The 26,989-nt window shown below is 45.4% G+C and overlaps 1 protein-coding gene across 1 annotated transcript in view; it reads right to left on the bottom strand.

Annotated features, from left to right (window-relative positions):
• The window catches only part of CAMK4 (calcium/calmodulin dependent protein kinase IV), a 202,829-nt gene that overhangs the window by 45,043 nt on the left and 130,797 nt on the right, over window positions 1-26,989 (bottom strand). Inside the window, exon 6 of the mRNA XM_064140726.1 lies at window positions 6,158-6,230. Coding sequence (XP_063996796.1) covers window positions 6,158-6,230 — 73 coding nt within the window. The remainder of the gene's footprint in view (window positions 1-6,157; window positions 6,231-26,989) is intronic.

Genomic DNA, 26,989 nt, shown 5'->3' with positions numbered 1-26,989 from the left:
TAGACAATCAGGATGGCAGTTAGCCAAACCTTACCATATTAGGCAAAGCCACAGGCTCACTTTTCCCTAGTTTGGGAAAAGCACAGGCCTTGCACAAGGCAGGCGCAAGCTAAGTATGTGTAGTAGCTTGTTTACCACAGGACCCTGGGAGGGCTGGACACAGTGGCTACAGGTTCTTTTGTGTCTGTTTCCTGTGCTTGACTCTCTGGTGGAGCAGAAAACCATGCCTAGGCAAAGAAGGACATGTATAAGCCTATTTGGGCCTGTCAGGCCTACTACAACAGCAGGTTAGAACAATAGTTGTCAGGAACACAATACAACACAATCCTTTGTGCAGTATTGCAAACAGAACAGTAAATATCTTCTTGTCTTATTGGCCCTTTTCCTAACAACTGTATGCTCAGGGAGTACGCTGTGTCTGGCTGTGATAGTTTGGGTGCTCCCCGCCCCCCCACACTTTTACAGATCACCCGGACTAGACTCAGCCAGCTCTGGAAATATGAATGAAGCTTATATTTACAGCTAGCACAATATACAAGCAGATATTTACAGTATATACAGTTATACACAGAAATACACAAGGTAAAAGGTAATACAGAAACACAACTCCCCTCCCAGAAACTGAGTCCCCAGGAGGGGCTCTCAACCACCCCATCACCCTCCCCCTACCCCTCTCAATCATACCCCAATCCCAAAGAAAAATAGAGATTCGGCCAGAGGTTAAGAAGCAAAGTGGCTAAGTCCAAAATGGAGAGTGATCTCAGAGAGATGCAGCTCAGCCAGTAGCCCCAGCGAGAGTGAATGCCGAGTGTGTGTTATCAAATGTTTTTATTTCTTGTTTTTACACATCTCAGTAAGGCTATGAGTGAAGTAGACATCACTCTTGTTTTCATTTTACAGCCTATAATCTAGTTCTTCTCACCAAAACATTCTAGCCTGCTTCTAACTAGCACACTGGCCTATAACTGCAAGTTACTGAAATGGCACTTTTGAGCAAACATTTTGAAAAATTGAAAAAATTTGGCATTGGAAAAGCACACTGTATAGAACTGATCCTCTGAGAAAGAGAGACAGGACAATGATATGTCAAGAAAGACTGTCCCCTATGCATCCTCTCTTAGGAATTAAATTCACCCTCTTTGCTGCAGAGATCAGCTTCAGTGCAGTTAAGGCTGCATTGAGCAAGGGATATGAAGCCAAAAGAGCCATTGAAAAGCTCTTTTTAGGGCTTTGAAGCCAGGAAAAGCAGCTTGACTGTGCCAGGGGCTGGCAGCTTGCAGGTGGACTGCTGAGCTAGAGTGGGCATAACCAACACTTCCCAGTTAAATCTAAATGTGGAACTAAGACTTTTTCTGAGTTTCCCACCAGAACTGTTCCTGTTTCCCTGCTTCTTCTTTCATGTTCCTGTCCTGCTCACACCTCACCTCACCAACCTGCACTGGAGAAGCACATTGCCTTGGGATACAGCTGGGGACCATAAAGGACTTAAAAACTCTTAATACATGGACACATTTTCCTATCTTTAGAAAAGGAGGCTGTTTGCAGGAAGGTGGAAAGGGTCTTAACCAAAAAGGTGGAATGTATAGAGTTAACTCTCCAGGGGGAGTGACCTTGAACCTGACCCTAGGTGGTCTTGACCTCTCCCCAGGAGTGGGTCTGAACACTACCAGGTGATGGTTAGCCCACTCCCCCTACCTATCTAACGATCCATAAAAGCAGGGGGACATCCTGTTTCACTCTCTCTCTGTGCTCCCTGCCTCCGTGCTTACCACCATCACCATCCTGTTCCTGTTTCTCTTTGTTTTACCACGTGGCCATCACCCACGAGGTGGACAAAGCCATCACCATCAAAATCGGGTTGTATTTATACATTTTGTATTTGCTTTCCCTTCCCTATGCCCTTTGTAACTTCCGTACCTCAGATACCTTTTTAAGTTATTGTTGAACTTTTCTTTTTAACTTCCAAATTGAGTGAGATTTATTTATTGGAGTGTGCTTACCTTTCCTCTATCCACATCTAATCCCTTTCTTTTGGGAAAGAAGGGGGAAGAAGGAAGGGCATTCTATAAAATTGTTATTGGTTCTATCAAATTTATTTCAGTTTCTGGAAATTTAAACTAGAATCGGGACAGAGACAGACTGAGACAGCTGAGGCTGCTCACTCTGGAGAGACAACTCCAAGAAGATCTTATTGTGGCCTTCCAGTACCTTAATGGACATACAAGAAAGCTGGTGAGGGACTTTTTGGGATGTCAGGTAGTGATAGAACTAGAGAGAAGGGTGCAAAACTAGAAGTGGATAGATTCAGGTTGGATGTTAGGAAGAAGTTCTTCACCATGAGAGTAGTGAGATGCTGGAACAGATTGCTCAGGGATCTGGTAGAAGTCACATCCCTGTGAGTTTTTAAGGAGTCCCATCCCTGTGCCCATTTAAGGCCAGGCTGTATGTGGCTCTGAGAAATCTGATTTAGTGTGAGATGTTCCTGCCCACGGCAGCAGGATTGGAACTAGAGGTTCCTAAAGGCACGTTGAGGTGTCTTTCCAGCTCTTCAAGTTTATGCTCTATGACATGTCAGGTAGCACCAAAACCTCCTTACCTGTTCTGAACAGTGCAGCAAAAGTCTAATAAGATGAACATTGATTTGCCCTAGTTTTGCACTTGCCTTTTATCTTATGAAAGAAGCTGTCTTCCAGCTTGAAGAACAATGGAAGAATAAGAAAAAGTGAAGGTCAGAAGTTTGGGGGGGGGGGGGGAAGGTAATTTGTTCTCATTGAGAGGCATAGACAGCAAACAACCAGATTGGATGTAACCAGCAGAATGAAAAATCATGGCAAAGGGCAAAATGGATGTGGTAATCTTCAAAAGAATTTACTTTTTTCCTGGGAGGACAGGCAGATGTCCAATATAGCAATGCTGGTCTGCGACCTAGAAGACTGCTCACTTAATTCTTGGTAAGCCAGTTAGCGCTAGGTTTACAGATATTCAGCTATTACAAGAAACAGATATATCTAGAAGCTTTATGATATATCATTTTCACAACAGCATTAGTCCATTTAGTTGAATAATTTCAAAAGAAATCAAATTAAAATGCTTAGCTACTTTAAAAATCTCTCTTTTATTAAATCCTGTAGAGATGCCTCAAAAACTAATGAAGTACCTCCTTGTAACAATGATCCACTGTAAGGACAAATCCAATACCACAGTGACAGCTTTAGCAAGGCATTTATAAAACAAGCAGGCAGGCTAGTTCAAGACAGATCAGCAAAGGGAAGGCTGAATGCTTCTTTGGCTAAGAATAGTTCCTAAAAACTGCAGAGGTCAAAATGCCTACCTGGTGCCAGGGAGATATTTGTTGGCATGATCTGCTAAGGGCACTGTACAACTACATGGTTTTAAGAACGATTATATGATATATTTATTTAAATTGATTCTGTAAAGATTAGTGCAGTAGTATTTTCCAGTTTCTGTCAATAACTCCTGTTCTGCTCACAGATGTCATTCTGTCAAGTTTGCAGCCCCTACCTACCATGGTGTTTCAGAGGGACCATGAAGATCTCAAGATGAGAAATGCCACTTTCACAAGATTCCCAGCTTTGGCTTGGATGTTCAGCGCGGTTGCAGGAAGCTGGTGGAGGAGAGATCAGGGTATTGACGAGTTGATTCAGCTGCTAGCAGTGCAGTACGTTTTATTAAGGCAGTGCAATTGCTTATATACTTCTTTAGAAGAGGTGTGCACGATTAGTTTGGGGTTGGCACAAGTGGACAGTACAGATTGGCTCAGAGTTATGTGTAAGGTACAGATAGGTTGCCCTGTATCAAAACAATCTGTGGTGTCCACCCCTGGGGGCTGGCAGGCTCAGTCCCCTGCAGCTGTGTGTGGAGCGCCCATTGTTTGCAGTTTGGTTTCCTGAGCCAGAGGACACTTCCCAGCACAGGTTCTCATGTTTACCAGCTCATGCCCTGCTAGCGGGAGAATTCTCCCACAGTTCAGTATGAGTCGTAAGGGCAAAAGTGAATACAGTCCATCCTAGAAAGTGATCTAGTACAAATTCAAATTACTGCAGGTCTGATTTTTAGCTTTCACACATGACTCTTCATTGATGTCAACCAAGCTATTACATTTCATAGAAGCTGAAGACCTCCATCTGTTTGATTAGTTGGTTTGTTGTTTGTTGGTTTGTTTTTTTTTAATGTGAAGGGCTGAAACACTTTCTGAAATATCTTTCAGCAAAGCTTAATCATAATTTTTACAACAGAGTGATAAGTAAAAACATCTTAACTGGGGCATTTTGATTGGAGTAAAATATTGGTAATGAGATCGTAATCTGACAAAATTCAAAGAAGTTTATATAAATGCATTAGGCTGTGCACTAAACTTAAGTACATAATTCATATTACTTTGGATGAGAATGACTTAGTACGCACCAGATCATTGAGAAAGTAGCACAAAGTGAACATGATGTTCTGCAGTATATCTGGTTACTGCAACAAATACCATTTTCCACATTTTAATTAGCATGACTAGCTTAACACCAAATCATTATTTTTTAATGAATAATAATTGCAATAATTATATTTTATTATTAGAATTATTCTCATTATACAAAAACTTTTTCACAATTGTGTGTCTCGTTACCATCCCAGGTAAATATGTCCAAGTTCATCTGTTCTTTCTGAATATTGCATTAACTGCTGTAACCACATTAACTTTTCCTAACCTCTAGGTACCTTTCACGGAGATCAGTCCTTACCACCAGTGCCTTCCTGAAGATGCCTTTTTCAGTACTGCATCTCCATGGATGACTCCATGGATACTGCCTCACTACTATCATCCTTCAAAAACCTTACATTTCTTTTTTACAATGTGACCCATATTTTTTTTTTACTTGAAAAGTATGACAATCTGGAAATATGCACAAAGTCAGTCATGTCCCATCTGCACTATTTTCATACCTCTAAGCACTTCTCTTTACTTTGAGATCATTGCAGTCTTTCTGCTATCTGCCTGCTTCACCCCAAATACCTGATGACAACCACACAGCATTACTGGATAAAATCCAAAATATTTCCTTCTCACACTTAGGTCAGATTGCCAGACATAGCAGAAGGCAAAATGTTAAGCCTCTATCTCTCCTTATGCCTTGCTAACATCTTAAGATTCACAAAGTAAAATTGCCTCTATATTACTAATTGCCTGAAACACACCATGTGTCCCAGTTGGACTGTGTTTTCTTGTCCATAATGTGCCCCTTTTTTTTGCACTGGAAGTGATTAGTACTAGCATAAAGACTAGACATTTGACACATCAATTGCTGATGCTGGCTTGGTGAATATCTGGTGTGAAATCAGATGAAGAGCTATAAATGACTGAGAAGCACAGAGAATGTATAGAAATACTGTATGTACTGGCATACTTCCTCTTCTTGTCTCAAATCTTTGTATCTTTCTCTAACGTAAAACAGTTACACAAAAATTCAGATGTTTGAAACCCACACAAAAAATAGAGGAAGAATGTATATCTGGAATGGCATAAACTACTGTTGCCAAATGTTACAGTATCACAGTATCACACAGTATCACCAAGGTTGGAAGAGACCTCACAGATCATCAAGTCCAACCCTTTACCACAGTGCCCAAGGCTAGACCATGGCACCAAGTGCCACATCCAACCTTGCCTTGAACTGCCCCAGGGACGACGACTCCACCACCTCCCCAGGCAGCCCATTCCAGTGCCCAATGACTCTCTCAGTGAAGAATTTTCTCCTCACCTCGAGCCGAAATTTCCCCTGGCGCAGCCTGAGGCTGTGTCCTCTTGTTCTGCCGCTGGCCACCTGAGAGAAGAGAGCAACCTCCTCCTGGCCACAACCACCCCTCAGGTAGTTGTAGACAGTAATAAGGTCACCCCTGAGCCTCCTCTTCTCCAGGCTAAACAACCCCAGCTCCCTCAGCCTCTCCTCATAGGGCTTGTGCTCGAGGCCTCTCACCAGCCTCGTCGCCCTCTGCATATGTACACATATTCCAAGGAGCACTGAGAACTGATTTTTGGCTAGATATTTTGTGACCTACACAATCCATTTTCCCAGCAGTCCATACTATTTATTGATCTATTAGAGGTGAAAAATTAGGTGATGAGAACATGATGCTACATAATACTCACAGCAACTGCCTCCAGGATTTGTTTAACAGCATCAGCAGCATCTCGTTCACTATAGTAACCTTTTTCCACAATCCTACAGAAAAAGCAACAAAAGAAACTGTTTGGTATTATGTATGAAGACAAATAAATTGTGCAGGTTTCATAAATCAGCTGGAAAACAATCTCACATGATCAGGACTCTGAAGTGCCACCTGAGGAAGAGGAAACAAGCCTTTTGCAACATAGATTACCTTTGATTCCTAGTTAAATGAAAATCTAGAGATAAAGTCTCAACTAGATAAGAAACCCATACTCTGTTGAAAGGTTTTGGAATTTTCTAGAAGCCAGAGAATCTGACTTACTCTCAGATAAAATTAGGTATCCCTTGGGAACTGCTTTTTTATCTTGTAGTGGTTTGGGTGTTACCCAACCCCACACACATTTAGAAATCACCCAGGCTAGACTCAAACAGCTCTGGAAAATGAATGAAGCTTATATTTACAGCTTAGCACAACATACAAGCAGATATTTACAGTATGTACAGTTATATGCAGAAATATACAAGGTAAAAGGTAATACAGAAACACAACCCTCCTCCCAGAAACCTGAGTCCCCAGGAGGGGCTCCTAACTGCCCTTCCACCTTCTTCCACCCTCTACGTTACCCCAGATGTTGCCTTGTGCCCAAGGAAGAATGGAGGTTCAGCCAAGGGGGTTAGGATTAGCAGGTGGATTGATTAGGTTAGGTAAGAGAGAAATTTACAGCACATAGCCCAGACAGAGAGTAGACTCCTTTATCTATGTTTGGATTCTTGCTCCTATACCTCTCAGCAAGCCTATGAGTGAAGTAGACATCACCAATGTTTCCCTTTCATGGCCTGTAATCTAGTTCTTATCACCAAAACATTCCAGCTAGGCTCAAACTAGCACAATCCACCCCTGTCTATTTCACTCAGAGTATTGCTGAGAACTATCTGATTTAATCTAAAATAGTATTTACATTAATGAATATTACAATTTCAGTTCACATTTCATTCTGGCTACCTCAGATGTAGGTGATTCAAAAGCTCAGCAAACAACAAACAGTTTGTCTCCTCACAGATGAGACAAGAACAGGGACTCCCAGGTGATGTTGAGTTCGTGCTGACATACTGCAGATTCTCTCGTAGATTCTTTCATTGGACCTAGAACAGAAAACTCCTAACAGCTTGTATTACACACTCTGAATTTAAACTCTTTCAGCTGAAGTTAGATTTCTCTGTGGAATACACTGGATTTCACCATTCTCCTGCATTACCCAGTATGTACAACCAGGATCTTCTGTTGCGGAGGGGGGTTCTTTATTCCTCCCTCATTAGGGGGAGGTGAGAAATTAATTTGAAGTGTTATTAATTTTTTATAAAAATTATTTATTAAAATTAATATCCACAAACTCCTGCCACCCCCAACCACTGTGTAATAAGTTCTAGTGCAAGGTTATGAAAACAACCTGGATATTATATATATATATATATATACACGGATTTGATTATTAACTATCAAATTATCAATGAGAGAGAGAGAGAGATTTCCCTCAGGCTTAATGCCTGTTTAAGAACTATGCTGTTTGCCTGGCAGGGGCTGAAACTGTGTCTGCTCTAAGGCAGAGATAACTTATATTACAAAGGAATCAAAGCTTACTTGGATGTGTTGCCCTTAATCACCCTTCCGGGGTTGTATCACAGCCTGTGCCCACTGTCCAGATCTCTCTGAAGCTGGAATCTTCCCAGCTTGCAAGGAGAAAAGATAAATCTTCCCAGTCTCTGGGGTAAACAGGTTTTCTCTAATCTTTTCTCCTGGTGTGAGGTGGTCTCTGCCTTGACGCTGCTGGTTTTCTGGATGCTGCATGTCCAGGGATGGTCAGTTGGCAGGATTCCAGGAACAGGAGAAGGATTTGTCTGTGCAGGTTCTGGCACGGTCCTTTCACAGCTAGCAGGCTGTGTTTGTGGGTTTGCAGACAATTCCGAGAGTCTGCTGCCCTGGTTCTCCAGGTTAAAGCAGCAGGCATGCAGTGTGTGCCAGGCTGCTGGGAGACTGAGCTCCATAGATAAATTGAGAGCAGGCCGGTATGGACAGTTGGCTCTCGGCTTAGGGGGCTATCGACTCCCCATATATGTATCAGGTGCAGGCTTGAGTATGCTCTGCTTCTAAATGTACACAGACAGGTTAACTGTGCCTTGAGATAAAAGTAAGTGGTCTAAAGCCTCTGTGAACATTGGAGCAGTGCTTTGGCTTCCGAGCATGTGAGTGTGAGTGACTGAGCGCTTCGGGTGCAGGTCAGAGCTGCAATGTGGATCAGAGAGCTGAGCTGCATTGCAGGCAGGGTCAGAGAGCTAATTCTGAACAGATCTGACACTCTGAACACGTGGTGCACCTTTGCACCCCTCTTTATAGACTGTGGGCCAAGATTCGTGGCCCTTTTGGCCACCTAAAGTGACCAATCAGGTTGGCAGTAAGCCAAACCTTACCTTAATAGGCAGAAGCCGTTTGCCTGGACCTTCCCAAATATGGGGATCACCTGGGCGGACCCTAGGGATACACGGACTGGGTGTGTGTGTGTTACACAACCTGTTTACTACCATGGGTCCTGGCAGAAAAACATGTCCAGGCATGTAGAGGCATAGGGAAGCCTCAGTTTTTGGCTGCAGCCCCTCCACCATACCTTCAAAAGACACCACCCCTCAGAGAGATTTCCCTTCACCTGAAGGAGAAAATACCCAAACAATTTTCCCTAACAGATACTTTTCACATACAACAGGAACTTTATCACTGTCTACTGTTCAGAACAAATCTGATTATGCAGGTCCTACTCTGTTTACTGAACCTCTACTATTTATCAACCAGGTTGCTTGTGCTAAATGTATGTCCCAGTTTTTCAGAGTTCCACCCCCCATGGCTTTTTGGGTGGTTTTCAGCAAACCATTGTAGCTCTCAATCTTCCCTGAAGATGGTGCATAGTAGGGTATGAGGTAGATCCACTCAATACCATGCTCTTTGACCCAGTCTTTCACAAGATTATTCTTGAAATGAGTGCCATTGTCTGACTCGATTCTCTCTGGAGTTCCATGTCTCCACATGATTTGTCTTTCCAGGCCAATAACGGTGTTATGTGCAGTAGCATGTGGAACTGGATAGGTTTCCAGCCATCCAGTGCTGGCCTGTACGCTACTTGCCAGAACGAGATTGAGGTAAAGTGATGTAGTCAATCTGCCAGACTTCTCCATACTTGTACTTTGACCACCACTCACCATACCATAAGGGCTTGATTTGCGTAGCCTGGTTAATAGCAGCACAAATGTCACAGTCATGGATGACTGATGACTTGGGTGACAGAGTCCATGGACAAGTCAATTGACCTACCACGTGCCCATCAGTATGTTGCATCTCTGCCTTGATGTCCAGACGAATCATGGGCCCACCGAGCTAAGAACAGTTCACCTCGGTGTTTCCAATCAAGGTCAAGATCAGAGTTGGTATCAACTTGAGGAATCTTAGCAGCTTGATCAGCCTGCTGGTTGTGTTGGGGTTCCTCAGTAGCTCTGCTGTGAGGCATGTGTGCATCTACGTGCTGCACCTTCACGGGAATTCTGTCCAGTTGTGCATCAATGTCCTGCCACAGATCAGCACACCGAATAGGCTTTCCTCTGTGTGGTGGTTTAGGCTGTTACCCGCCCCCCACACACTTTAGAAATGCCCCAGCTAACTCAGACGGGCTCTGGGAATATAAATGAAGCTATTTATTTACAGCTAGCACAATATACAAGCAGATATGTACAATATATACAGTTACATACAGAAATATACAAGTTAAAAGTAATACAGAAGCACAACTCCTCTCCCAGAAACCTGAGTCCCCAGGAGGGGCTCTCAACCACTCCTGCACCTTCCCCCTGCCCCTCTCAACTTTACCCCAATCCTGAGAAAGAATAGAGGTGCAGCCAAGAGGTTAAGGAGCAAGGTTAGTGGCAGTGAGGTTAGGAGATGTAGTTCAGTCTGAAGCCAAAAGCAGAGTGAGAAAATAAAGGAGAATGTTATCTAATGTTTACCCTTCTTGTTCCCATAGTTCTCAGCGAGACTGATGAGGGAAGGAGACCCAACCATTGTTTTCATTTCACAGCCTATCATCTAGTTTTTTTCTCACCAAAACATTCTAGCCTGCTTCAAACTAGCACAGACTTGGGTGATAGCATCCGTGGACAAGTCAATTGACCTATCACGTGCCCATCAGTATCTTGCATCTCTTCCTTGATGTCCCGATGAGTCATGGGCCCACCGAACTAAGTACAGTTCACCTCGGTGTTTCCAATCAAGGTAGAAATCTAAGTTGGTATCAACTTGAGAAATCTTAGCAGCCTGGTCTGCCTTCTGGTTGTGTTGATGACAGGAACCATCTGTGAACAAAGCATAGCTCTTTCCCTGATCAGAGAGATCACCATAGGGAGGAGCTTCTTCAGCATGAGTTATTTTCTCCTCTGGAGGTTTAGTACAGTCTGTGCCTTCTGGCCCGTTGGTGATCACCTCCACCAGACCAGGTTGATCAAGATTACCCATTTGTGCTCGCTGGGTTATCAAAGCCATCCATTTAGACCAGGTTGCATCTGTGGTATGATGCGGCAATAAACCTTTGCCCTTTAACATTCAATTTAGAACTGGCAATCTAGGAGCTAAAAGCAATTGCGACTTAGTTCCAGACACATCAGAAACTGCTTTCACTCCTTCATAAGCTGCTAGCATTTCTTTCTCGGTCGGGGTGTAATTTGCCTCTGAACCTCTGAGGCTATGACCCCAGAAACCAAGTGGACAACCACGTGTCTCATTTGAAGCTCTTTGCCAAAGACTCAGAGTTGGAGTTCCAAAATCCCACTGTACCCAAGAAAGATGGAGTGCCCTTCTTATTTGTGGGAACTGCCATGGTAGAGACTTTCTTGACCACATCCTGTGGAATGCGATGGCAACCATCTTGCCACCGCACTCCCAGAAACTGAATTTCTCTGGCAGGCCCTTTTGACCTTGTCTCTCTTAATGGCAAAACCTGCTTGCAACAGAATGTCAATAATTTCGTTGCCTTTCTCAAAGACTTCCTCAGGGCCCAGTCCTCTTCAATATCTTTATTGATGATCTGGATGAGGGGATTGAATCCTGTATCAGTAAGTTTGCAGATTACACCAAGCTAGGAGCAGGTGTTGACCTGTTGGAATGTAGAAGAGCCCTGCAGGCTGGCCAGGCTGGATGGGTGGACAGAGGCCAATGGGATGAGATTTAACAAGGCCAAGTGCAGGGTTCTGCACTTTGGTCACAACAACCCCAAGCAACGCTACAGACTGGGGACAGAGTGGCTGGAAAGGGACCTGGGGGTACTGGTGGATAGTAGGCTGAAGATGAGGCAGCAGTGTGCCCAGGTGGCCAAGGGAGCCAACTGCATCCTGGCCTGTATCAGGAATAGTGTGGCTAGTAGGATGAGGGAGGATATTCTTCCTCTGTACTCAGCACTGGTCAGGCCACACCTTGCATCCTGTGTCCAGTTCTGGTTCCTTCAATTCAAGCGAGATGTTGAGGTGCTGGAACATGCCTAGAGACGGGCAACAAAGCTGGTGAGGGGCCTGGAACACAAACCCTATGAGGAGAGGCTGAGGAAGCTGGGGGTGTTTAGCCTAGAGAAGAGGAGGCTCAGGGGTAACCCCATTGCTGTCTACAACTACCTGAAGAGAGGTTGTAGCCAGATGGGGGTTGGTGTCTTCTCTCAGGCAACCAGCAATAGAACAAGGGGACACAGTCTCAAGTTATGCCGGGGGAAGTACAGACTGGATGTTAGGAGGAAGTTCTTCCCAGAGAGAGTGATTTCCCGTTGGAATGAGCTGCCAAAGGATGTGGTGGAGTCACCATCTCTGGAGGTGTTCAAGAAAAGACTGGATGAGGCAATTAGTGCCATTGTCTAGTTGACTGGCTAGGGCTGGGGGGTAGATTGAAATGGATGATCTTGGAGGTCTCTTCCAACCAGGTTGATTCTGATTCTATGATTCTAATAAGGGCCCATGCAGTGATGTCATAGATAAATTGTATGTGCACTGGAACTTTACCTTTCTCTAACGCATTGTGGACAACTGAGTGACACATAGTTGAACTGTGTTACCACCCCTGAGGCAAAGAGTTGAACTGGTACTGGATTCCTCTCCAGGTGAATGCAAACTGAGGCCTGCACTCCTTTGCTATGGGAAGAGAGAAGAAAGCATTAGCAATGTCTATGGTTGCATACCATTTAGCCTTCTTCGATTCCAGCTCATACTGGAGTTCCAGCATGTCCAGCACAGCTATGCTCATGGGTGGAGTCACCTTGTTGAGGACACCAAAGTCTACTGACAGTTCCCAGTCTCCATTAGGCTTGCGCACAGGCCAGATGGTACTGTTGAAAGGTGAATGAGCTTTCTCGATGACAGCCTGACTCTCCAGTTGACCAATCAGCTGATGAATGGGCAACAAAGAGTCATGGTTAGTTCTGTACTGCCTGTGGTGTACAGTTTGATTAGCAATTTGCAGTTCCAGATCCTCTATATCATCATCACAGTATCACAGTATCACCAAGGTTGGAAGAGACCTCATAGATCATCAAGTCCAACCCTTTACCACAGAGATCAAGGCTAGACTATGGCACTAAGTGCCACGTCCAATCCTGCCTTGAACAGCTCCAGGGACGGCGACTCCACCACCTCCCTGGGCATCCCATTCCAGTGTCCAATGACTCTCAGTGTAGAACTTTCTCCTCACCTTGAGCCTAAATTTCCCCCGGCATAGCTCGAGGGTGTGTCCTCTTGTTCTGATGCTGGCCACCTGAGAGAAGGGAGCAACCTCCTCCTGGCCACAACCACCCTTCAGGTCACCCCTGAGCCTCCTCTTCTCCAGGCTAAACAATCCCAGCTCCCTCAGCTTCTCCTCATAGGGCTTCTGCTCAAGGCCTCTCACCAGCCTTTTCACCCTTCTCTGGACATGCTCATGCATCTCACTGTCCCTCCTAAAGTGAGGGGCCCAGAACTGAACACAGTACTCAAGGTGTGGTCTAACCAGTGCAGAGTACAGGGGCAGAATGACCTCCCTGCTCCTGCTGGCCACACCATTCTTGATGCAGGCCAGGATGCCATTGGCTCTCTTGGCCACCTGGGTACACTGCTGGCTCATGTTCAGGCGGGTTTCAATCAGCACCCCCAGATTCCTTTCTGTTTGGCTGCTCTCCAGCCACTCCGACCCCAGCCTGTATCTCTGCATGGGGTTGTTGTGGCACTTGGAGCTATTGAACACCACCCCATTGGACTCTGTCCATCTGTCCAGGTGGTCGAGGTCCCGCTGCAGAGCCCTTCTGCCCTCCAAGTCAGCAACATCTGCCCCTAGCTTAGTGTCATCTACAAACTTGCTGGTGACTGACTCGATGCCTTCATCCAGATCATCTATGAAGATGTTAAAGAGGATGGGGCCACTGCAGATTCATTTGAAAGTTCAGATCTAATGGACAATTTCAATTTAACATCTTCAGTCTCTACAGATGCTATACCAAGAGCCCATTTGTGACTCTTAGGATCTTTGAAACAACCTTGTCTCAAAAAGTCAATTCCCAGAATGCAAGGTGCATCAGGACCAGTTACAATAGTATGTTTCTTTCACTCTTTACCTTTTAAACTTATTTCAGCCTGTAACTTAGTTAACTCTTGAGATCCACCAGTGATTCCAAAAACAGAAATGGACTCTTTCCCTTTGCAATTGGATGGCAATAAAGTACACTGAGCCTCCTCTTGTGTGCGGCAATTGGATGGCAATAAAGTACACTGAGCCTCCTCTTGTGCAGTGTCCTCTTTTGAATCACTCTTTGTCAAATGTCTTGTCTTAGCTTTCACCTTGGCAGGCGCCAAAAAGATCCAAGCAGAGACAGACTTTGACGACTCCGCTAGTGGATTTGAATCATTGGGGGTCTGGCCTGAGGCCTGTGAGTTCAAATCTGCCTTAGGCTTGGTTTTTTTTCCTGCTTCCGGAAGAGTTGAACTGGCTAAATTACTGTTATTAGTTAAAGGAACATCTTGAGTTTGGGTAATTCTCTGTGTTCCTGGGCATTCTGCCATGCTATCATTTTTGGTAGGAACATTGGCAGCTTTCCCAGAATCTAGGGAGGATGTGTAGTGGTACACCCCTCCCTTGATCTGCCCCAGAGTCATTAGTGTTTACAGTTAGTTTGCCATTTTTCTCACTCTGATTACCTATTGTTTGAGGTGCTAGCCTCTTCTTTTTACTTCTTAAAGGCATCACACTTGAGGTTCTCACACATAATGTTAAAATTACTATAAAATCAAAAATTATAAAATGTAAGATCACACACAACAGTAATACCACAATCTGACATGAATAAAATTCTGAACAAGGGTCAGCAACCTGAGTGTTAGGTAAGATTTCTCTCATTAGGGCTGTAGATAAAGCAGAAGAAGTAATACTTCCATTTCCTGTAATATTATGGGTGAATGACCCAGTAATGTTACTGGTAAAAGATTCAGTGATGCTAAACCCCAACTCCAAAAAATGGATGAGTTTAGCTTTGATCTTCTTCAAAATTAGGTTGAATGAATGTCGCAGAGAGGGGGAAAATAATATATGTGAGATGATACTCTATAGAAATATATAATTTATTAATTTTAATATTCTGAACTCTCGCCACCCCCAACCACTGAATTTTAATATTAATATTGGATCTCACATGGTTATGAAAGACATTCTAGGAGTAACATCAAACAGTAACTTGCTAATAACTAGCAAACATTCAAACTATAAACAAAGAGAGGAATTTCCCCATGACCCAAATGCCACTTGGGGTCAATATGCTGTTTGCCCAGTAGATGGGCCCAAGCTCTTTCTGCTCTACAGCAGAAGGCAATAGAGAATTGCAGAGGCATTAAAGCACTTACTCACAAATTCTTATTGTCAATCACCCTCTGGGGCTACATCACAGCCTATATAAATGTCCAATCTTCAGGTAACTCTGTCCATGGAGGTTGACACTATGGGATCCTCCCAGCTTCAAGGGAAAAGGAGAATCTTCCCTTGTTCTCCTGGCTTCTTCTGGTAGGACCTCAGGTGCAGAGGAAGGATGTTGTGCAGTCTCAGCATAGCGTCACGCTGGCCACACAAACCAATCTCATACAGACAATCCAGGGTCTGCTCCTGGTAACTCGTGGCAATGGAGCTTACCAGGCAGTGATAAGGCAGCAGGTGTGCAATAGGGTGCACGGCCACATGGGAGACTAAGCTCTGTAGATAAAGGCAGGCAATAGAATCATAGAATCATAGAATCAACCAGTGTGCTAGTTAGAAGCAAGCTGGAATGTTTTGGTAAAAGAACTTGATAACAGGCAGTGGAATGAAAACATGGTGTCTCCTTCTCTCACAGTTACACTGAGAACTCTTGGAAGAAGAAGTAAACTTTCTCCATTTTGTTTTTCCCTTCTGCCTTTGCCTTCAGACCTAGTCACATCTCATTAACCTTGCTCCTACTAACCTTGCTCCCTAACCTCTTGGCCGCACCTCTCTTCTTCCTGAGAACTGGGGTAAGGTTGAGAGGGCCGGGGGAGGTGTTGGGGTGGTTTGAAAGCCCCTCCTGGGGACTCAGGTTTCTGGGAGGGGAGTTGTGCTTCTGTATTGTTTATCCTTTGTATATTTCTGTATATAATTGTATATAACTGTATATATTGTAAATAGCTGCTTGTAAATTCTGCTAGCTGTAAATAAATTGCTTCATCTATATTCCCAGGGTCCGTCTGAGTTAGCTGGGTACCTACAAAGTGGTGGGGATCAGGGTAACCCCCAAACCATCACAACCAGGTTGGAAGAGACCTCCAAGATCATCCAGTCCAACCTAGCACCCAGCCCTAGCCAGTCAACTAGACCATGGCACTAAGTGCCTCATCCAGGCTTTTCTTGAAGACCTCTAGGGACTGTGCCTCCACCACCTCCCTGGACCCCCCATTCCAATGGCAAATCACTCTCTCTGGCAAGAACTTCCTCCTAACATCCAGCCTATACTTTCCCCGGCACAACTTGAGACTGTGTCCCCTTGTTCTATTGCTGGTTGCCTGGGAGAAGAGGCCACCCCCACCTGGCGACAATGTCCCTTCAGGTAGTTGTAGACAGTAATAAGATCACCCCTGAGCCTTCTCTTCTCCAGGCTAAACAGCCCCAGCTCCCTCAGCCTCTCCTCATAGGGTTTGTGTTCCAGGCCCCTCACCAGCTTTGTTGCCCTTCTTTGGACATGTTCCAGCACCTCAACATCTTTCTTGAATTGAGGGGCCTAGAACTGGACACAGTACTCAAGGTGTGGCCTGACCACAATACAGGATCTAGTCCTGGTAACTCACCACAGTGGCATGCATGTGTGCACGGCTGGCTGGGAGCCCATGGGAGATTCTGTTTGGTGAGCACTGCAGGTGAGTAGGCAGGCTGACAGGCAAGCAGGCATAAGCAAAAGCAAAAAGCCAGCAAAGCAAGTTGTTTACCTGTGTACCCCTATTTATCAAATGTGGGGCAGAATGACGAATCAGCTTGGCGGTTAGTCAGACCATACCATAGTAGGCAAAGGCCACATGCCTGGCCCTTCCCAAATATGGGAATCACACAGGTCTTGCACCCAGCAAACATGAGCTGGGTGTTTGGAGCTTATGAAATCACTTATACAATCAGGGGCCCTGGGCAGGCCAGACTTTATGGCACCAGGTCTATTGTGTTTCCTTTATGTGGTATGGGCAGAAAAAACATGTCCAGACCAGGCAAAACATGAATAAGCCTGTTTTGGGCCTGTGGGCCCTCCAATACAACAAAAAGTAACCAATTTGGGCTGTCAGCCAATTATAAACAAGAAAACAGATGCTAAGCCACACAATAGCCTCCACGAAGTAAGATAGCTTCATTAGCTTCATTCTGATTCCCAGAGTTAATTAACAATCACTCAAAATTAATTTGCCCCAGGTTGGAGTGCCAAAATAAAAAATGTGATGGTTTGAGTGTTACCTGCCCCCCCACACTTTAAAAATCACCCAGACTAGACTCAGCCAGCTCTGAAAATTGAATGAAGCTTATTATTTACAGCTTAGAACAATATACAAGCAGATATTTACAGTATATACAGCTATATACAGAAATGTACAAGGTAAAAGGTAATACAGAAACACAACAGCCCTCCCAGAACCAGAAATCTGAGTCCCCAGGAGGGGCTTCCAACCACCCTTCCACCTTCTTCCCCCCCACCCCCCTGACCTTACCCTTGTCCCAAGGAAGAATGGAGGTTCAGCTAGGGGGTTAGGAAGCAAAGTGGATTAATCAGAGAAACGGCAGAGAGGCTAGAGAGAGAAATGCAGCTTGGAGCTCCCCAGCAGAAACGAGTGCCTTATCTATGTTTTGGTTCTTGTTCTTATACATCTGAGCAAGTCTATGAGGGAAGTAGATATCACCATCGTTTTCCCTTCACATCCTGTAATCTAGTCCTTCCCACCAAAACATTCTAGCTAGCTTCAAACTAGCACACAAGGTGTGGCCTGACCAGTGCTGAGTACAGGGGAAGAATAACCTCCCTCATCCTACTGACCACACTGTTCCTGTTACAGGCCAAGATGTCATTGACTCTCTTGGACACCTGAGCACACTGCTGGCTCATCTTCAGCTTACTATCTACCAGTACCCCCAGATCCCTTTCTTCATGCCTGCTCTCCAGCCACTCTGTCCCCAGCCTGCAGCACTGCTTGGGGTTGTTGTGGCCAAAGTGCAGAACTCTGCACTTGGCCTTGTTCAATCTCATCCCGTTGACCTCTGCCCACCTATCCAGCCTGTCCAGGTCCCTCTGCAGGGTTCTCCTGCCCTCCAACAGACTGACATCTAGCTTGGTGTCATCTGCAAACTTACTGAGGCTGGACTCAATCCCCTGGTCCAGATCATCAATAAAGATACTGAACAGGTCTGGGCCCAGCACTCATCCTTAGGGAACATCACTAGTGATTGGCTGCCAACTGGATGTGGCACTGTTCACCACCACTGTCTGGGCCCAGCCTTTCAGCCAGTTCTTGACCCATATTGTTAAAGCTAAAACTTTTTTTTTTCCTTCTTAATGTAAATTGCCAGTATGCTATGCTTATTTTTTACAGATGACATGTAACACATTGATTTTGAAAATGTGCTGATCATCTGCACTTATCATGAATTCATTAATATTTATGAGTTCTGAAGATCCTGCAGGCCTGGCTTTCTTTCTCCTTTTACTTTTACATCAATCAACCGAAACTCACAACTTTCTTCTTTAGTAACATTGCCTCACTGGAGCCCTATCATGATAAAAACATTCAGAAAGAAGCCACTTTTCTGTGTTAAGGCAATGTTCTGAAGTGGTGTGTTTCAGCATGTTGCATGCAATGCTGCATAGAAAGGGCAGTAAGGGTTGAGGCAGATTTCCTGGTTGGTGTCCCAAAGCCCATCTATGCTACTACAAAGATTCTAGAACATCAACAGTGGCACATGGTCTAAGGGCTGACTCAGGATTTGCATTTCATGTCCTCCAATAACTGCCATTGCAGAACAAAACATTGTATAAATGTTCATTTATATAGAGTCAACAGAATATACAAATTTGCACAATGCATTTAAGAAGGACCTATCACTAACATGCTAATGCTCTGTTTAAGCCATCTAACTGCATTTTTACTATTGTATTACCTGCACGGAGCATTTCACCCTCATAGGATGAAAGGTGAGATCTTTGACCTGAAAGTTCTGACAAGAAAGGTGTCGAGTAATCCGCATATGAAGAGCTCATTACTTGCTCATTAGAAGATCACAGTATCACAGTATCACAGTATTATCAGGGTTGGAAGAGACCTCAGAGATCATCAAGTCCAACCCTTTACCACAGAGCTCAAGGCTAGACCATGGCACCAAGTGCCACGTCCAACCCTGCCTTGAACTGCCCTAGGGACGGCGACTCCACCACCTCTCCGGGCAGCCCATTCCAGTGTCCAACAACTCTCTCAGTGAAGAACTTTCTCCTCATCTCGAGCCTAAATCTCCCCTGGCGCAGCCTGAGGCTGTGTCCTCTCGTTCTGGTGCTGGCCACCTGAGAGAAGAGACCAACCTCCTCCTGGCCACAACCACCCCTCAGGTAGTTGTAGACAGCAATAAGGTCACCCCTGAGCCTCCTCTTCTCCAGGCTAAACAATCCCAGCTCCCTCAGCTTCTCCTCGTAGGGCTTGTGCTCAAGGTCTCTCACCAGCCTCGTCACCCTTCTCTGGACATGCTCATGTATCCCAATGTCCCTCCTAAACTGGGGGGCCCTGAACACAGTCCTCAAGGTGTGGTCTAACCAGTGCAGAGTACAGGGGCAGAATGACCTCCCTGCTCCTGCTGACCACACCATTCCTGATGCAGGCCAGGATGCCATTGGCTCTCTTGGCCACCTGGGCACACTGCTGGCTCATGTTCAGGCAGGTATCAATCAGCACCCCCAGATCCCTCTCTGTTTGGCTGCTCTCCAGCCACTCTGACCCCAGCCTGTATCTCTGCATGGGGTTGTTGTGGCCAAAGTGGAGCACCCGGCACTTGGAGCTATTGAACGCCATCCCATTGGACTCTGCCCATCTGTCCAGGTGGTCAAAGTCCTGCTGCAGAGCCCTTCTTCCCTCCAACCCAGCCACATCTGCCCCCAGCTTGGTGTCATCTGCAAACTTGCTGATGACTGACTCCATGCCCTCATCCAGATCATCTATGAAGATGTTAAAAAGGATGGGGCCCAGCACTGATCCCTGAGGGACACCACTAGTGACTGGCCACCAGCTGGATGTGGCACCATTCACCACCACTCTCTGGGTCCGGCCCTCCAGCCAGTTCCTAACCCAGCACAGAGTGTTGCCATCCAAGCCGCGAGCTGACAGCTTAGCCAGCAGTTTGCTGTGAGGGACAGTGTCAAAGGCCTTGCTGAAGTCCAGATAGACCACATCCACAGGCCTCCCCACATCCACCAAGCGGGTCACCTGATCATAGAAGGAGATCAGGTTAGAAAGGCAGGATCTGCCCTTCCTAAACCCATGCTGGCTGGACCTGAGCTCTTTGCCATCCCTCAGGTGCGCTCTTATCACCCCCAAGATAACTTGCTCCGTCAGTTTCCCTGGCACTGAGGTCAGGCTGACGGGTCTACAGTTCCCAGGTTCCTCCATCCGACCCTTCTTGTGGATGGGTTCACGTTGGCCATTTTCCAGTCTCCTGGGGCCTCTCCGGTGAGCCAGGGCTGCTGGAAAATGATGGAGAGCGGCTTGGCCATTTCAGCTGCCAGCTCTCTCAGCACCCTGGGATGGATCCCATCTGGTCCCATGGACTTGTGGGTGTCCAAATGGCTCAACAGGTCCTGAACTAATTCTTCATGAATTTCCAGGGGAACACACCGCTCCCCAATCCCATTCCCCAGTTCAAGAGGCCACTTGCCTCCTCCTCCCTCCTTACTGTTGAAAAACTGAGGCGAAGAAGGCATTCAGGACCTCAGCCTTTTCTTCGTCATCAGTTATAGTGTTCCCCTTCTGGTCCAGTAAGCAGTGGAGGCTCTTCATGCCCTTCTTTTTAGCATTGATAAATTTATAAAAGTGCTTTTTGTTATCTTTCACGGAAGTGGCCAGCCTAAGTTCTAACTGGGCCTTAGCCACTCTAATTTTTCTCCTGCATAATCTGGCTATCTCCTTAAACACGTCAGGAGAAGCCTTCCCCTCCTTCCAGAGGTGATACACCCTCTTTTTTTCCCCCAATTCCTTCAGGAGCTGTTTGCTCATCCAGGCTGGTCACCTTCCCCGACGGCTCATCTTTCGGCACATGGGAACTGTCAGTTCCTGTGCCTTCAAAAGCTCCTGTTTAAAGTAGGTCCAACCATCCTGGACCCCCTTGTTTTTAAGGACTACTGCCCAGGGGACTTTGGAAAAAAGTTTCTTAAGCAAATTAAAGTTTGCCCTCCAAAAGTCCAAGGTGTGGGTTTTGTTGTAGTGCCTCCCTACCTCCCTGCATATTGAAAACTCCACTATCTCGTGATCACTACACCGCAGGCAGCCTCCCACTGTCACATCTCTACCAGCCCTTCTCTGTTGGAGAGCAGCAGGTCAAGCTGAGCTTGACCCCTAGTAGGCTCACTTAACAGCTGGGTCATGAAACTGTCCTCCACGCACTCCAGAAATCTCCTAGACTGCCTCCTCTCTGCTGAATTAAGTTCCCAGCAGATGTCTGGCAGGTTAAAGTCACCCACCAGGTCAAGATCTGAAGATCTTGAGATAGCCTCCAACTGTTTGTAAAATATCTCATCTGTTTCCTCATCCTGGTTGGGTGGTCTATAACAGACTCCAACCAGGATGTCAGATTTATTAGTCCTCCCTCTGATTTTAACCCACAGGCTCTCAACCCCTTCATCCCTCACCTCGAGCTCAGTGGCAAGGAGTGACTCCCTAATATACAGGGCCATCCCTCCTCCTCTTCTCCCTTGCCTATCTCTCCTGAAGAGGTTATATCCCCCCAGTATAGCAGCCCAGTCATGCCTGTCATCTCACCAAGTTTCTGAAATGGCAACTATATCATGGTCACCCTGGTGGACCAGGACTTCTAGTTCCTCCTGCTTGTTACCCAAGCTGCGTGCATTGGAGTAAATGCACGTCAGCTGGGCTCTCGATTCCCCAATTGTCCCTAGTTTCCTTCCCACTCTCTCCTTCTCAGAGAGAGTAATTGCCTCACCCACCCCTTTCATATCTAGTTTAAAGCCCACCTAATGAGCCCTGCCAACTCCAGTGCCAGGACACTCCTGCCCTACTTAGATAACTGAACCCCATCATGATCAAGCAGGTCTGCCTCAGTAAAAGTTCCCCCAAGGTCGAAGAAGCCAAAGTGCCTCCTCTCACACCATCCCTTGAGCCAGCTGTTGATGTCACAGGTTCTGCTGTTCCTCTCTGTGAACTCTCTTGCCACAGGGGGGACTGAGCAGAACACCACTTGTGCTCCTGACCCATCTATCAATTTCCCCAGGGCCTTGAATTCCTTTTTAATTGCCCTGGTTCCCTTCTTCTCGATTTCATCCATGCCAGCCTGTATTACCAGTAAGGGGTAATAATCAGAGGGCCGGATTAGGTTTGAGAGTCTCCTAGCGATGTCCCTACCCCGGGCGCCAGGAAGGGAGCAGACCTCCCTGTGAGACGGGTTGGGACAACAGATGGGTCCCTCCATCTCCCTCAAAACTGAGTCCCCAACGACTAAGACTCTTCTCTTTTTCTTGTTTTTTGCGGAGCCAGTAACCACAGTTGGTGGCGACTGCTCCACCCTAAGCATCTTGACTGGATGCTCCTCAGCTCTCCCATCCTCCCTGCTCTCTTCGTGAAGCACCTCATACTTGTTATGCAAGGGCAGTGGAAGAGGAGGAGAGGGCCGGGGTGGACTTCTCTTACTGCCTTTGACAGGGATTTGTATCCATCCCTCCCTGTTTCCAGGGGCAGTTCCCTTAGCAGGGACTATCTGCAGAGCCTGCTCCCACAGATCCAGCTCCCTTTCATTTTCCCTTACCAGCCTGAGCCTAGATACTTCATCCTTCAGCTCAGCCACCTCATCTTTCAATTCTGCAACCAAAGTGAGCAGAAAGTTCACCTGCTCACACCTGGCGCAATTGTTCTCCCCTTCCCCTTCTACAGTGAGTGAGAGGCTCCAGCACTCCCTGCATCCAGTAGCCTGGACTCCTATGTGTTCCGAGGTTGAGTCTGTCTGTGTGCACACGTTTTTCCTGCCCTTCATAGTGCGAGTGACAGGCATAGTGCACAGTGATACTGACAGTCAGAGACAGAAGGGGGGGAAAAAAAAAAAAAAAGCTCCCAGCCGCAGCCACCTAGCTCGGCAGCCAAAATGGCAGCAGGCGCGGCACGCGGTGGGGTTTTAAATCTCCCGTGGCTGATGTCACTAGCCCCTGTCACAGCCTCGCTCTCTCTCGTGAGACACAGCCCTGCCGACCCCCCTGCTTACCTTAACGTCTCTCTCAGAACCACGGAGAGCAGCAGAATGGAGCAGAAAAACTGATCCAGCAGCAATCCCCACAGCAGTTTCACTCTCTCGGCTCAGCAGCCAAAATGGCCAACAGAGCTTAAGGCTAGACCATGGCACCAAGTGCCACGTCCACTCTTGCCTTGAACAGTTTAACAATTTGACTGAATCCAGGAATGTGTACCCTCCAAAATCCCACTGCACCCAAGAAAGATGGAGTGTACGTCTTATTGGTGGGAACTGCCATGGTGGAGACTTTATCACATCCTGTGGCATGTGATGGCAACCATCCAGCCACCACACTCCCAGAAACTGAATTTCTCTGGCAGGTCCTTTGACCTTGTCTCTCTTAATGGCAAAACCTGCTTGCAACAGAATGTCAATAATTTTGTTGCCTTTCTTAAAGACTTCCTCAGTAATAAGGCCCCACACAACGATGTCATCAATAAATTCTATGTACTCTGGAGTTTTACCTTTCTCCAAGGCATTGTGGATCATTGAGTGACATATCATTGAGCTGTGTTTCGACCCCTGAGGCAAACAGTTGAACTGGTACTGGCTTCCTCTCCAGGTGAATGTGGACTGAGGCCTGCATTTCTTTTCTATGGGAATAGAGAAGAAAGCATTACAATGTCTACGGTAGTATAGCATTTGACCTCCTTTGATTCCAGCTCATATTGGAGTTCCAGTATGGGCGCTACAGCTGCGCTCATGACTAGCGTCACCTCATTGAGGGCACCTAAGTTTACTGTGAGACACCGGTAAGCTTGCACACAGGCCAAATCAGACTATTGAAAGGTGAATGAGCTTTCTGGATGACAGCCTGACTCTCTGGTTGACGAATCATCTGAACAATGGGTAAAAAAGAGTCACAGTTAATTCTGTTCTGCCTGTGGTGCACAGTTTGTGTAGTGACTGGCAGTTTCAGATCTTCTATGTCAGGATGTCCCACAACCGCCAAGTCATCTGAAAGCTCAGGCCTGATGAAAAATTTCAATTTAACACCCTCAATTTCTACAGAGGCTATTCCTAAAGCCCACTTACCAACTTTGGGATGTTGGAAACAACTTTGTCTCAAGAAGTCAGTTCCCAGAATGCAAGGTGTATCAGGACAGTTACAATAGTATGTTTCTTCCACTCTTTACCAGTTAAACTCATTTCAGCCTGCAACTTAGTTGACTCCTGAGATCCACCAGTGATTTCAGAAATAGTTATTGACTCTGTCCCTTTGCAATTCGATGGCAATAAAGTACGCTGAGCACTAGAGCCCTGCATTTCTGAACTTCTGAACTGCCAAGACACCTAATGAAGACATTCCAATTGATTCAGTTTTCTCCACTATCCCTTTCCTCCTCCTGGCTGAAAGAAGGGCCCCCCTAATGCTGAACATGGCATGAGGGGTGCACACAATAATTAGCATTATGGTGAGATAAATTCCAATTATTAACATAATTGGAATTACGTTGGAGAGCTGAAGAAGTGGCAACTACTTTTCTGGCATTGTTGCCTCTGTTTCTGCCACTCTGCAGTTCCCTGACTCTCTTTGAAAGAGCTTAAGTGGGTTGGATATCCCACTTGTTCATGTTCCTAACATATTGGCCACGCAGGATTATCCACAGTGATGCACGTGATTGCTGATGTCTAGGTGGGATTTTCCTCCTGAGCTGGAATTGCCTTGCAGGAAGTGGGCGTCCTGGTGGCAGAAACATGCACCCATTCAGATGATGAAGGAATGTTATACTTTGATAAATTGCATATGGAGGTATTAATTTCATCCTTCAGTTTTTTCATGCTACCTTTAATGCAAATCCTGTCAGTATTGAGACTTAAGTATATTGGCTTAGTCTCTAAGGCTGCATTTCTCCTTTTTTTTTTTTTTTTTTTTTTTTTTTTTTGGTGTACCAGAGGCCTCTAAGTCCTCTCTTGAATCACTCTTTACCAAATGTTTGGTCTTAGCCTGTGCCTTTGCTGGAGCAAGAAAGGGTGTAGAAGGTTCTTCTAATGGGTCTGAATCTGTGAGAGCCTTTGAGTTTGAATTTTGTTAAAGGTTAGAAGCCTTAAACTAGATGCAGAATTACAAACAGATGAAACATGGACAGCTTGAGGAGAAGTCCTTTGGTCATCTGATGTGTTATTGGTTAATAACATACTCTTGGCCAAATTCCCAGAATCTGCAGTAGCTGTGTCCCCTTTTTCTCCACCTGAACAAAAATTATTTATAGAACACAAAACAGGTTGTTTTTCTTCTATATCAGGAGCTTGTGAACTTTTAGAAATCCGTCTCTTTATTATTCTTAAAGTAGGCATGTTCACATTTTGCATACACAATGCTACCATTAGTGCTAAAACCAGAATTATTAGGGCTAAGATTACATGTGATAACTATACCACTGTATTACATGTGTAGAACTCGCTACAGGGGTTTTGATGTTTAGTTTTAGGCAAAATTACTCTCATCAGGGATGTTGAATAAATTCCAGTGATTGTATTATTTCCTGACTTAGTAAAAGCAGAGTTGGCAATAATTTCAGTAATATTAAAGCCAGCCCATCCCAGAAAATAATCTCCAAATTCCAGGAACATCCCTTTAAGCTTTCTCCATATCATATAAAAAATCGATGAACCAATTTTCACTGTCAACCAACAATAGAAAAAAACACACCCCTAATGGATAATAGAAAATAAAATGTAAAATAACTTCATCTTAACTTCCAGACTTAATTAGCAATCAATCAAATTGAATTAGCCCCATGTTGAAGCACCAATATAAAGATGTGATGGTTTTGGTGTTATCCACTCTTCCACACTTAAGAAAATCACCCAGACTAGACTCAGACAGCTGGAAGTTAAGGAATGAAGCTGTATTTACAGCTTAGCATAATTTCCAAGCACATACATATATACAATATATAGAGTTATATACAAGTTAAAAGTAATACAGAAACACAATACCCCTCCCAAAACAATCAGATTGCCAGGACGGTTCCTGACCCAAACCTCCTCACCCCTCCCTCTTTGCCTCCATTCAGAAAGAACCAGATCAACCCACATATATCTCACATGATAAACCTGGAGAGATATGAAGTGAGATGCCAAAAAAGACAACAAGGAGGTTAGAGTTCGCATTCACCTGGAGAGGAATCCAGTACCAGTTCAACCGTTTGCCTTGGGGTGGAAACACAATTCAACAATCTGACACTCAATGATCCACAATGCATTGGAGAAATGTAAAGCTCAAAAATACATACTATTCATTGGCAACATCATTGTGTGTGGCCAAATCACTGAGAAAGTCTTTGAGAAAGGCAACAAAAGCATTGACATTCCGTTGCAAGCAAGTTTTGCCATTAAAGAGAGAAGATCAAAGAATCTGCCAGAGAAATTCAGTTTCTGGGAGTGCAGTTGCAGAACGATTGCAGTCACATGCCACAGGATGTGATAAAGTCTCTACCATGGCAGTTCCCACAAAGAAGAAGGACACTATCTTTCTTGGGTGCAGTGGGATTTTGGAGACTGGGACAAGCATTTAGCACAAGCTACCTGGTTGGTAAATAGTAGAGGTTCTGTAAATAGAGCAGGATCTGCACAATCAGATCTGGTACAAACAGTAGACAGTGATAAAGTTCCTGTTGTATGTGAAAGGAATCTGTTAGGGAAAACTGTTTGGGCATTTTCTCCTTTTGGTGAAGGGAACCCTCTTCAAGGGGTGGTTTCTGCTAAAAGTCATGTTCACGCATACTGGGTAATGCAGGAGAATGGTGAAATC

Source organism: Pogoniulus pusillus, chromosome Z (assembly GCF_015220805.1).
Source record: "Pogoniulus pusillus isolate bPogPus1 chromosome Z, bPogPus1.pri, whole genome shotgun sequence".
In the NCBI taxonomy this organism is placed as follows: Eukaryota; Metazoa; Chordata; class Aves; order Piciformes; family Lybiidae; genus Pogoniulus; species Pogoniulus pusillus.
Note: the sequence above shows the minus strand (reverse complement) of the source record. Positions and strands in the feature narration are given on the sequence as shown.